Consider the following 13,346-nt stretch of genomic DNA (forward strand, 5'->3'; position numbering starts at 1 on the left):
CAAATGATCAAAGGGCTTTGAAGAACTCTGTAGGGAAAACTTACACCACAATTTTGTGTTTTGCTGTTGATGATCTACTTCAAGAAATACTACAATGAAAGTCACCCACTGGGTGGAGCCATGCAGGAGAGCCCTCCACACCCTCCATGTTTTCTGGGAAGAAGTCTCTGCTACTGATTAGAACAGGCTGGTGAATAGGCGGAACAGAGTGGACATGCCAGAAGAAAGATACATGCTTATGTAGATCCACTGACCACTAATCCCCACATAGGAGATATGAAGGGGTAAAAGTCACTGTTCTATTCATGGCATGGGCTGTGATATTGGAAGAGGAGGGCAGCTGGAAGAAGAGCAGTGTTGTATCCCTGCAGCCTGTTCATCCATCTTTTTACACACAACATGGATTTATACTGATTTGTGAATTTTATAAAGTACGGCAATTAAAAATCTATGGAGGATTCCAAACCATCAATACATGAGCCAAATTTACACAAGGAACATCTCAGCTTCTGCTACGCAGACCTTTGCAGACCGCTCCAAGAAGCCGTGACATTTTGCCAGAATGTCTGGTTGCAGCTGCTTTATAAACCCCTAACAACAGGTAGCACTGGCCAGGGAGGACATTTGATTATGATCTGCTGAGAGGAGAATTTCACGGTGGTGCTGCCATGGAGCCTGCTGCAGTGATTAAACTTACCTGCTGTACAATGGAAATCCAGCATGAAAGCAAGTGGGACCACCATCACTGGTTCTCCTATGAGTGAACTGTAAGATAGCTGACACTGAAGGTGAAGGGAGCGTGAATATGGCCCCACCTGCTTCACTAAATTCTATCTGAAATTTTAGTTGTATTATGTATGACAAATTGAGCAATCTGAGCAGCAGACAAAACCTGTTAATCATGGGAAATGCAAACTAATATTTAATTAAATTATAATGTTGCCTTTCTCTCACCCTGCTCTCTCTTGTCTATTTAGCTTGTTAGCATTTTAGGACAAGCACAGTCTCTTATCATGCATTTGTGTAGTGCCTAGCACAAACTAGTAAGTAATAACAAAATAATAACAAATAATCTATATGCTGTCAACCATAAAGCAAACATAAAAAGCAACCATCAGCCAATGCTTGATCATAACAAGGTTCTGGTTTTTCAGTTTCATGGGTGATGTCGAGCAGTAAATTATTATTCTTTACTTGCCAAATTGTTCCATAATATGTCATGTTGTATCATGTGTTATATAACTTACATTTTCCTTCCTCATTCCTACACAGGACCTTGGCATCATCTGTGATTTGCATAACTTCAACTGACTCCCCTGGTTTCACTTGTAAGTCTTTTGCTCCCCATTTTTTAGAAGGCAGTTCCGCAACAATGGTAGTGGTATAAAGAACTCTAATTTCACCATCAAACTGCAAAAACAAAATAAAGAAATGCATGATGCAAACATTACGCAAGTCTCTTATGCATTATGTTATAGTTTCTTAAAACTTACTGTCTGATTTTCAAAAAGTTAGGCAAGTAATTGCGTGTGCTGTTATGGTATTTATGCTTGTGGCTGCACATCTTTTACTCCCTCTTATGTCTCTTTATTTCATGCAGAATATAGGGCCTTCACTACTGACTTCCATCTTTGTAGATCTCCTGCTGCAGTCTTAGCTTCTTCCCAAGCCATACTGATGGCTTTCAGTTCTGCTTCTGTTGTGTGTTTCCATGTTACCCTTACTCCCCCTCTTGCTCTGGGCCTGTTCCAGTCCAATGCCTTTCTTGTTATGTTATTCAGGTCTTTCCTCCATTTTTGTTCCATAATTTCCAGTCCCACTGATTTCTATTTTGTCCTTCTCCAGTGTCCTTCATCTGTGTTTTTTTACTGGCCATTTGATATTGAGGATTTCTTTAAGGTGGCTATTTATGAAAATTTAGAATTTCGATAGAAAGGTCTTACTAAGTCTCCAAGTTTCTCATTAACACATATTAACATTGACTTGACTGGTGTTAAATATTTGAAATTTAATTTGGAGGGCAAAATTTGTTTCTCCAGATCAGCTTTAGCATTATAGAGGCATGTCTTTTGGCTTTAATGTCTTTGTCTGTTCCATATGTGGTACTTACAATGCTGCCAAAATATGTGAAATATTGGACCTCTTTTATGTCAGTCCCAGAAAAGGTTATTGGTGTTTCTTGTTGTGGGTTAATTCTCATGGTTTTAGTTTTCTTGGTGTTGATTTTCAACCCTACTAATAGTGCATAGACCTGGAGATCATTTATTTTTTGGCTTGCAAGTCTTTCAGATGCTTTCAGAGTACTATCCACAGTGACTCCAGGATCTCTTTCTTGTGTGTTAACAGCTAATTTAGACCCCATCATTTTGCATGTATATTTGAGATTGTTTTCCAATGTGCATTACTTTGCATTTATCAACATGAAATTTCCTCTGCCAATTTGCTGCCCAGTCACCCAGTTTGTAAGATTCCTTTGTAACTCTTCCCAGTCAGATTTGGACTTAACTATCTTGAGTTTTTTTGTATCATTTGCAATCTTTGCCACCTCTCTGTTTACCCCCTTTTTCCAGATCCTTTATGAATATCTGGAACAGCATTGGTCCCAGTACAGTTTCAGAACCGCTGTCCTATTCGTGCAAGCAAATCAAGTATTTACATATTGGAAATTGGGTACTTGCATAAGTAAAGTAAGAAGACATGGGTAAGAGGAAAGGTCCTCTCATGGATCAGTAACTGGTTAAAAGATAGGGAATAAATGGTCAGTTTTCACAATGGAAAGAGGTAAATAGAGGGGTCCCTGAAAGATCTGTGCTGGGACCAATGCTGTTCCAGATATTCATTCAATGGCAGAGGAAATTCCGTGTTGATAAATGCAAAGTAATGCACATTGGAAAACATAATCTCAAATATACATACAAAATGATGGGGTCTAAATTAGCTGTTACCACACAAGAAAGAGATGTGGAGTCATTGTGGATAGTTCTCTGAAAGCATCTGCTCCAGGTGCTGTGGCAGTCAAAAAAGCTAACAGAATGTTAGGAATCATTAGGAAAGGGATAGATAATAAGGCAGAAAATATCATAATGTCATAATATATATATCCATTGTCTGCCCACATCTTGAATACTGTATGCAGTTCTGGTTGCCACATCTCAAAAAAGATACACTAGAATTAGAAAAAGTACAGAGAAGGGCAACAAAAATGATTAGGGGTATGGAATAACTTCCATATGAGGAGAAATTAAAAAGACTGGGATTGTTCAATTTAGAAAAGAAATGACTAAGGGGGGATATGAGAGAGGTTTATAAAATCATGAATAGTGTGCAGAAAGTGAATAAGGAAGTGTTATTTATTCCTTACATTACACAGGAACCAGGGGTCACCCAATGAAATTAATAGGCAGCAGGTTTAAAACAAATATGAGGAAATACTTCTTCGCACAGTGCATAGTCAGCCCGTGGAATTCATTGCCCGGGGATGTTGTTAAGGCATAGGTAAGACTGGGTTCAAAAAAGAATTAGATAAATCCATGGAGGATAGGTCCATAAATGACTATTAGACAAGATGGTCAGTGATACAATCCCCTGCTCTGAGTGTCCATAAACTTCTGACTGCCAGAAGCTGGACTGAACAACAGGGAATGGATCACTCAATAACTGCCCTGTTCTGTTCATTCCCTCTGAAGCACCTGGCATTGGCCACTGTTGGAAGACAGGATACTGGGCTAGCTGGACCATTGGTCTGACCCAGTATGGCTGTTCTTATGCTCTTGTTGTGTAAAAGGAACAATCTTTATTATTTTGCAGCATACTTGCATCACATAGCTTTTGAGATTGATTAAATGCCTAAGTCCTATTTCAGCTATTAATTTCAGCAGCTGTGTAATGTTTTGTGTGCCACAAAGCAAAAAAGTGTCCTTTTTAATTAAAATGATACAATAAGTGATGTATTTGTGTGAATTGTACTATTATTATTAATTCGTGCCTCCTGTGGTAGTGTTAGAAGTAAAGCAGAAGTCCTCACGATATAAATTAATTTTGTACAAATTACTGTACTTCTAAATTGCTGAACATTGGCCTAAGTTTGCCATTGATTTCAATGGCAGCAGAGTTAGGACAGGGTTGAGCACTATTGAAAATTGCTGCCCTTATCCAGTGGGTCTGAATATAAACAAGTCTACCTCACTGCACCAACCTTTGTTTCTAAACTGTCATTTGAAAAAACGAGTTGTCACAGGATCACACAATTAAAAGATATATAGAATTTTTTATTAATATAATGTCTGCAGTTTTACTTAACTTTATCAGAAAGAATGTCAGATGGATAAAAACCAAAGCCTGGAGCAGGTCAGTTTCCTGACTGAGGAGTTGGCTACAGAATCTCCTGAGTCCTAATCTGAGTTTTCATGCTGATTTGCTCTGTAGATTTGGACAAGTCACTTAAGATTTCCAGGGTGCTGAGCACCCATAACCCTGATTAACTCAGGAAAACTGAGGATCTCGGTACTTCTGAATTCATGGCAACATTAGTCTTTCTGGGGAAGGTCCATCATCTACAGAAGTGGGGATAGTAATATTTCACTACTTCAAAAGGTGGTTATGAGGATCAACTATATAACTTTGTCAGCACTATGAAGATGGAAATTGTCAATTATTACAAGTTCTCACTAACTCTGTGTCTATGTGCAACTCAAAAAGTGCTTCGTTTCAGTCTCTCTTTATTTCATTGCTAATCAAGTATTGACTTAAATGAGATAAGCTTTGTCCCTGAAAACCTTTATTCATACAGAATATAGTTACTTGCTGTAGTAATCCCATTGAAATCAATGGGATTTCTTATGAAAAGGTTTTCAAGATAAACATTTAGGGGGAAAAATCAATACTGATGATTGGAATTTTTAAAGCTATGTTTAAAATATTGAGCGGAGTAAATATTATTCCATTAAAACTGATCACGTGAGCTCCAAAAATGAGCAATTTACCTTTCAGTGGCAAAAGAAATCAATGGATAATTTATAAATTGGACAATAAATTATGCAAGCATTTTCATTTTTAGATTTATTCAAATAAGACTTACTTTAAACTTTTTTCTGAACTCTTTCTCCTCTTTTTCCATCTTTTTTAGCTTTCGTGTATCTTTATCATCTGATCTACCCCTTCCAAGGCTCAAGGATTTTATATTTAATGCCGATCTAAAACACCAGATTAGAGACAAAACACATTAACAACACGTGATAGGACATGATAAACTTTCAGACATTTCAGTAAAATTGCATTTACACTTCAATTTGTCTTTAGGGAATCAATTCATTTTACACCTACTGTACTAATATGGATAATCATTTCACACTAATAGTAGGATTTTTCAAAAGCATAAAAAGTAGGGATATTTTCTTTTCTATGTTTATTAGGTGTTTATTAGGTGTTCTGACTGTTATTTATCTACTGTCCACACAAAATAAGAAAAACTATTCAAAAGATACCTCACACCTATCTACTATAGATTAGATAAGTGGCACACAGCATTTTAGAATCCTATGCATGATGTGGTTTTCTGGGGTACATGTATGCTGAGTTATTGAAGTACACTCTACTTGGGGCTATACCTGAAGACTATGATGAAAAGTCAGCAAGGGCAGAGTGTGACAGCCTGTTTAGTTACTGGTCCTCTCAGCAAGCAGCATAATACATTGATGATCCAGATTACATAATATCAATGTAATACATCTCTATCCTGATTGCCAGTTCATTTCCAGATACAAAATAAGGTGTTACTGTAATATATGTCTCTTAATGGTTTGGGTCCTGACTATATTAGGGATTGCCTTCTCTCTTCTTGTGATACTGGAGCAGCTGAGATCAACCGTAGTGCTCAAGATAACTGTCTCTAGGTTTAAATAGAAAGGGGACTGAAGGCAGGGCATTTACAGCAAGAAATCCTTGACTCTGGAATTCATTTCTCCCCTTGCTCCATGAGAGCCTGAATTTGTTAAAATTCAGGGCATGTTGCAAAGCCTATTTATTCTAGCAGCCTAATTCCATTATTGTTTTAACCTCAAATGCAGGAGTTGAACTTTTAACTTACAAGTTCAACACTCAGGCAATGAGAACTACAGTACCTGGCAGCAGCAAACAAGATACATAAACTGAGTAATGTAATAATTTGTCATTAGCAAATACTTTGAAAATGTGTCACAACATATACAATCTTTTTCCAGAAGTATAGCTTTTATTTTCACTTACCCAATTTCTATTGGTGGAGGAGGGAATTCGGATGATTCTACATCATCATAAACATCATTGTCTCCTGCATCTGAAACAGCAGGGTTGAAAACAATGAAAGATTAGTATGCAGTGTTTGGGTAGTGGAGAAAGTCCGAGGCTGTAACAAAATGAATGTTTAAGAGGACAATAAATTGCTGCATGAAGTGAATCCATATATTTTATAGTTAACAGGCAGCTTTTCATTTCAGACTGTCTTACCATGCAGGGCAAATTTACACTAAAATCAGCCAATCTTTTCAGAATAGGATTGTTTATTATTAATAATGGGTATTTACTGATATTTTAATCTTCTTAAGATGAAACAAGTTTTAGCACATGTTGGCTAATGCAGTGGCCTTTAATCTTCAATTTAATTAGGTCATATCCCACTGTGCTGCCTCAAAGTATGCTTTTAGGGCTTGATTTTCATTTACACTAATACCACTTTACACCCGTCTGGTAATGTAAAGATGGCTTATAGTGGGCATGAATCAAATTTACATTAGCTTTAAGGCCACCTTATACTTAACACTGCCAGAGCATTGGGAAGAGGCTTTAGTTTAAATGAATATCAGGCCCCAAAATTATACTTTGAAGCTGGCCCTGTATGTTTGCAGAAAGGCATTAATTGTTGATAAACACACCAAGTCAATGCCTAAAAAAAGTGATTACAGGAAATGTAGGCTTAAGTTCTGGTTCTAGGCAACAGCACCAAGAATTTTAAGAATTGGCTTAATATTCCATAGCTGGGTTGATATTTACCAGTGTTTGTAGCCTCATTTAAAAAAAAACCCAAAAAACTATTCACATTTTTGTATAACTTCACACTTTTAAAGTCCTTAATGTTTCTTTCTAACTACATCTGTTTATACTGTATGATGAATAAAATAAGACATGTGGAAGATTCATAGGCAAGATATCGTGACACTTTATTAAAGGTATAGTACCTTCTCCAGAACCAGCATTACTTTTGTATGTCAGATAAGGTATATCAAATTTTGTTTACTGGACCCTGAATAATCAATGGGAAATTTCTTTGGACCAATTTTTTTTGTGACTAGCTCAGAATAATATATGCAGAAGAAAGCTGCAGTGTTGGTGTTAACTACGTTATGCTGCAAGAATTAATATAAAAACAAAACTGACAAAGTACATTGGGTTATTGCTTACCTTTCCCAAACAGCTTTACTGGAGGATTCATGCTGAAAAAATACAATCTTCATTAAATAATTATAATCAAATGAATAGACTTTCTCCTAATTAAAACCACTGATAGCTAATCCACAATACGGGTGCTGCACATTACTTATAGATAAGTCTGTGACACTCCACCAACACTAGAAATGGTCATAGACTGGCCACTGTGGTTTTTACCAGTGTATCAGGTAAACCTGTTCAGAACTGGTCTAGAGTAGATGATGGTAAAAAGGCCAGCAGCTGGTCTATTCTATTTCTCCCATCACTGGTAACACTAGATGTACCAGTTCTATGGCAGCTGTGGGAGATAACTCAGAAACTGTAATTATAGACAAAGCCAATGGCAGCAGGATTGAACAAAAGAGAGAGATTCTGTTGTGATTTTGTTTTTAGTGTTTCTCCATATTTCATACTCATCTTCTAGACAGAGAGCATGTGACTTGTGGCTTCATGGAGTATTTGGAATCAGAAATTTTGGAGAACTGTTTGTGAGAATAGGAAAAGATTTTTGAATAGGAGAAGGAGCTGGTAAGAGGAGAAGACCATCTTTGCCATTTTTCTGTTTTGCATGTTATCCATATTTTGGATTCACAGGGATAGATTCAACAGTATACACCAGCTGCTTAGTGCCACACAGGCGATGTAAATAAAAGTAACTTTTGCAAAGTTTATAACAAATTGTATCACCAGAAAGGCACAAAGTAGCTGGGATGTTCCAATGAATAAAGCCCTTTGTTTTTCACAACAAAAATGATATTTTAATTTAGTGATTGAGTTCTTTGGGTAAATAAAAACATTTTGTTAACACAGAATGCTTATATTATACAATTGAAATATTCTAAGACCATTTTATAGGATGATTTCATGTTATAGGCTTGCAGAAATCAATTAGTAAGCGTTTTGGACCCAGTTCATCAGTCCATCCCTATTCAGCAAAGGACTTAAACACATGATTAACTTTAATGCTTAAGTCCCATTGAAATCAATGTTTTACTGAACAGAGAAGGACTTAAGAATGTGCATATATGCTATGCTGGACTGGGACATCTATTCTCTTTGATTCTGAAGTTAAATGTATGCTCTTCATAAATTCTGTCATTAATAAAGAAGATAGCATAGCACGAGAGAGGACATGCTGCAGTAGGAATGGAGAGCAATATTATTTCGAAATCTGTTTATCTGTGAGCAGTTTCATTCGTGACTGATTAGGTTGCTATGAGAACAGGTTAGTAGCACATGATCAACACTATATTAGCATTAGTGTAGTGCACTATGTTTTCATGGCAGACTCTTACAAGGAACCTCCATTATCTTCTGCCTCATTGACTTTGGTTGTTTTCTCTCGTACACTTTTCTTTTTGTCATCTTTTCCCTTTAATATCTTCAAAAGCCCCCAGGACCTGGAATCATTCTTATCTTCATCCTGTGACACAGACCTTTGGAGTATGCATGCAATTATCACAATGTAGAATGGGACATTCTCTCTCAAAAGGACCATTTTCAGTTCTTGGTTGATGCACATAATTCTCATTAGTGAGAACTAGGGGCATGCTATGAAGTGAGAATAGATACCTATTAACTCATTTTCTAAAATATTAGTACTTAATAAATATAGAATTAAAAATGTTATTCGAACAAGAGCCATGCAATAGCCAGTGGCTAACTAAGGCTCAGATCATGGAAATACATAACCACATGCCTAACTCTTGCATAGTCTTATTCAGCTCAATAATACTAGACATATGACTCTAGTGTAGAGCATGTGCTGTAGGATCAGAATCCAAGGTCCCAATCCTGTAACAGACTCAGTTGCAAAGGTCTCCTTAAGAGGTGCTGGTTGCAGACTGAGGCTTATATAGTACAAACACACAAGATCTGACATACTGTAGTGTACTTACAGCAAAGTAGAAAGTGTTAAGTACAACTCTGCACTGGAAGCCTTCCCAACAGTGCACTGTTATGTACAGAAGGGGTAAGGCGGAAGGAGTAAAAAAGTATCCCCTGTTTTAGGCATCTATAATGAGTAATGTCCTGAACTGGAAGAAAATGTTCCAGCTCTTTTAGTTCCATTCACATACCAATTTAATATTTGTATGTTATGATTTAGCAAGCTAGCATCTATACCTTTCTTCTCTTTCCTCTAAGGATTGTTCTGTCCAGTTGGGTTTTTTAGTATGTTCATGGATGCAGCTCCTTTTGTTGCCTTTATGAATCCATTCCACCCATTAACTATCCTATCATTTAAAAAAAAGACTCTCTCCAGAAGCACCATAGAACTCAGTTCTAACCTTCAGCTCCCGCCCTCTTGTTTTTGAGTATGTTCACTGCTGGAATAGTTTGGTGACATTCAAGTTCTGTGGGTCTTTTTGAAGTGAATGGAACCATGCATGTTTATACCAGTTGAAGATCTAGTCAAATACTTGTTAATTATTATCACAAATTTAAAATGTTAAAATAAAAAGTGATGGGACTGAGTTCAAATGGACAACAATCATAAATGATAAAAACACTTACCTAGTATTAACATCTTCATCATCAATTCCATCATAAATTTCTTCATCGGGGGGAGGAGGTGGGAACATCACTTTAATAGATTAAAAAAGTGAAATAATTCATGAATGCTCTGATTCCGTAACAGTGGGACATTACCAGTGGTTTGATAAGGCTGCTATTTCTCTGATGCCCTTGTAATGTTAAATGTACAGGGCTAGGTCCTTGGCTGAAATAAATTAGCAGAGTTCCTTTATCAATGAAGCTCTTCTGATTTATACCAATTTGGGACTGGCCCATAATATGTACATAAAATAATGCCAATAATAAGAAGTTGAATCACAAATAAGTGATTGATGGAAACTGGAGGGCTATTATGCTTTTGACCAACTCAGTAACAGGATTTGTAACTTTTTAATTTTATTTTTGTGTGTGACTTTCATGCAGGTGAAAAGTGCCAGATGAACATAAAGATGCTGGACCAACATTCTTTAAGATCAACATCCTCTATTCATGTACAGAAGAAGTGAATCAGAGGCAGTAGCAATGCAAGCTTCTCCATATTGTCCTCCCTCTGTGCCTCAATTCTGACCTATAGGCACCACCTGATGGAGTGAAAGGGTCCAGTCTCCATGTCCAATCAGTCTCTAGCCTCTCTGCTCACATGGTCAACTGAGAACAATAATTAGTTGGGTGGGATCTTCCTTCTGCGTTGCCAGGGGAGTTCCATCCATGATAAACGTCCTCAACTAAGCTGAGGGGTTGATCTGAGTCCTTATGATGAATGAAGAAATATATGTACTGGCCAAATTTGCAAGCATTTTTACTTAATGTGAATCAGTTTTGATGCTCTTGACAATGAGGAACTACTATAGTAGCACTGACTAGAAATATTAAATGTGACTGGAACCAGACTTCGCCCTTAGCTCTGCCAGTGAACCATAATTTTGACTGCCAGCATATCTGGCTATTCCAGTGTTTGGTTTCTCCTGAAATTTTGCCATACTGCATTATGTTTTTGTGGTGTAGACTAACATCTGCAATCAGCCTCAATCTCATGATCATACTTCGGATTCACTGTATCCAAAGCTGAAACTTCTGATTCACCCAAATTTCCACAGATGAAAGGCAACTGCATTAAACCATTGTGCCACATAGTTTACCACTTGCTAAATAACATTTGCATACTTGTAGGTAATTACCCCATTATCTGGAAATCACAAAGGTCTGCATCTCTAGGTAAGCACTAAACAAAACACAAAACAAAAATATAGATGTAATAAAGATAGAACTTACTTCCAGTTCCACTTCGACCAACACTTTGGCTGGAAGAACAAAAGTTAAAGAACTTTTAGGATGAAAATTTTCATTCATTGGAAAAAGAAAACAACAACAAATGCCCACCAGTTTTCTTGACATGTGCTCTAAAGGTAGTATACATCAATACACATGGATCCATGTGGGCATCTAAATAGTACATCCAAATCCTACATCTAGATGCTCAGATTGGCACTCAGGAAAGTAAATGACCATTTTGCAGGCCTAAATGCTGACCTTCTAAATGCTCAAATGTACCAATTCTTTCTCTCTCTCTCTCTGTCTTCCTTCACCACATCCATCACTCTGATATATGAGTGAGTGCCCATTAGGCACCCACAATGAAAAATTGCTTACTCTCTCATTGATGCACAAGAGAGCGCCTCATTCCATTCACAAGTGAACATGTTCTTATATGAAGAGAAATGAACCTTAAATAGATTTGAATATGTCAATTTTTTTTTTGTTAACCTAGTATTTTTCTCCAATAATTCCCGCCTCTCTCCGCTTTCCTTGGAGATGCACTCAAGACTATTATAAAGTAGAAGAAATTTGGGACAATTATCTATAACTTTGTGCTTAATGTAAAAAAAAAAAAAAAAGGGGGGGGGGGGGGATTCAAGATTTCATAATAAAAGTTAGGATCCAAGTTCTCTGTGTGTATAAATTGGTACAAATTCACTGAAGACAATAAAGCTGTGTCAATTTACATGAGCAGAAAATTTGCTCCTAGCTCTTTAAAACGTTGTTAGCAACTTCCAACTAAACATCATTTTAATTTGATTTCAGATGGAAGTAATACTATGTATTTATACTTATAGGTATTTCTATGGCAGTCATCACTGTATTTAGAATGTATTTTATGTTCCTGTTGACAGCACTGAGACTATTAATGGAATAATGTACAATTTATTGTCAGTAAGGGTGGCATAACCTGACCCCAAAACTTTAGTCTAATGTATATAGAGATTAGATTCCATCCCTGACGGTGCCATCTTCATAAAACAAAAGGGTAAATAAATGAAATTATGACAATACACCTTAACTAGATTTGAACAAGTGATGCCTTCATTCTCTACATTCTATGTCAGTATTCCAAGTGCTATATGAATTGGTATGAGCCCATTTTTCTGTGATTCAATGCAAGCAATAGCAGAGTTATAGCAACTTAAGTATTCCTCCTTTCAAATCAAAACCATACGTAAAAACACATGTTGAACTAAAGTTTTCTTTAAAATGCCTCATGTCATCAAATTTCAGAAAATCATAAACTTCAGCAGTCTTAGGCTTTTATTAAAAATTGGCGTCATTACCAATGACACATTACCAGTTACAACAATGTTTTGGTCAATGAGTTTTTTATTATGAGGATCTTATATTGGTCTCAAAACGTATTGGTGCATGTGTCAGATATTTTGATATACGCCGGATAATTCAAGCACATAAACTGAATACAAGGCTATAAATCATTAGAGAAGATAAAAAATCCAGAATATAGCTTGAAGGGTTTAATGAATTACAGGGCTCTAAAAGCTAATCCTATCCATTTATTTACTCTACAGACTTTTACTGTTATTAATAATATACAAAAGCATATAGAATTGTACATAAACACACATATATAGTCTACTATTGGCTAAATAATTTAGTTTAATAAATAAATATGCATCCATCCTTACTGGCTATTGAAAGCAGTAAGCAGAGAACATTTACATTCCTTGAACTAACATGAATGATTGTAATGTCCGTCATGAAAAGGAGAGGCCTAAAATACTTTTTCAGTGAGGTACTTAATGTTGGAATTGACTCTGACTTAGAATAGTGAGTATAGCTGATTCCCTGGTCTGGCTAAGCATATGTCAATGGATGGGGAGGAGTTCTATATACTAATATAGAAGCTGTATATCACTGGAGGATTCTCCTCCACAAGGGAAATCCTCCACAGCCTGGATATGGCATTTGTTGAGGCTGGGAGGATAACTATATTAGCCACTGGTCCCTCCCAAGGTCCATCCCAGTCATGCCTCCAAACATCCCTCCACCTTTGTGCAGAGAGGGCCCAAGGCTCATGGACTGAG

The 13,346-nt window shown here is 36.7% G+C and overlaps 1 protein-coding gene across 2 annotated transcripts in view; it reads right to left on the reverse strand.

Annotated features, from left to right (window-relative positions):
* The window catches only part of FYB1 (FYN binding protein 1), a 61,509-nt gene that overhangs the window by 11,930 nt on the left and 36,233 nt on the right, over positions 1-13,346 (reverse strand). The window contains exons 9-15 of one of the 2 annotated variants that reach the window (XM_067545561.1): positions 11,248-11,276; positions 9,976-10,045; positions 8,757-8,897; positions 7,435-7,466; positions 6,244-6,313; positions 5,078-5,192; positions 1,248-1,410 (exon numbers count right to left, since the gene is read on the reverse strand). In XM_067545561.1, coding sequence (XP_067401662.1) covers positions 1,248-1,410; positions 5,078-5,192; positions 6,244-6,313; positions 7,435-7,466; positions 8,757-8,897; positions 9,976-10,045; positions 11,248-11,276 — 620 coding nt within the window. The remainder of the gene's footprint in view (positions 1-1,247; positions 1,411-5,077; positions 5,193-6,243; positions 6,314-7,434; positions 7,467-8,756; positions 8,898-9,975; positions 10,046-11,247; positions 11,277-13,346) is intronic. The other variant, XM_067545560.1, reaches the window with a different exon arrangement.

The sequence above is a fragment of the Emydura macquarii genome, unplaced genomic scaffold (genome assembly GCF_026122565.2).
Source record: "Emydura macquarii macquarii isolate MOO-44397 ecotype Brisbane River unplaced genomic scaffold, CSIRO-AGI_Emac_v2 contig_1045, whole genome shotgun sequence".
Lineage (NCBI taxonomy): Eukaryota > Metazoa > Chordata > Testudines > Chelidae > Emydura > Emydura macquarii.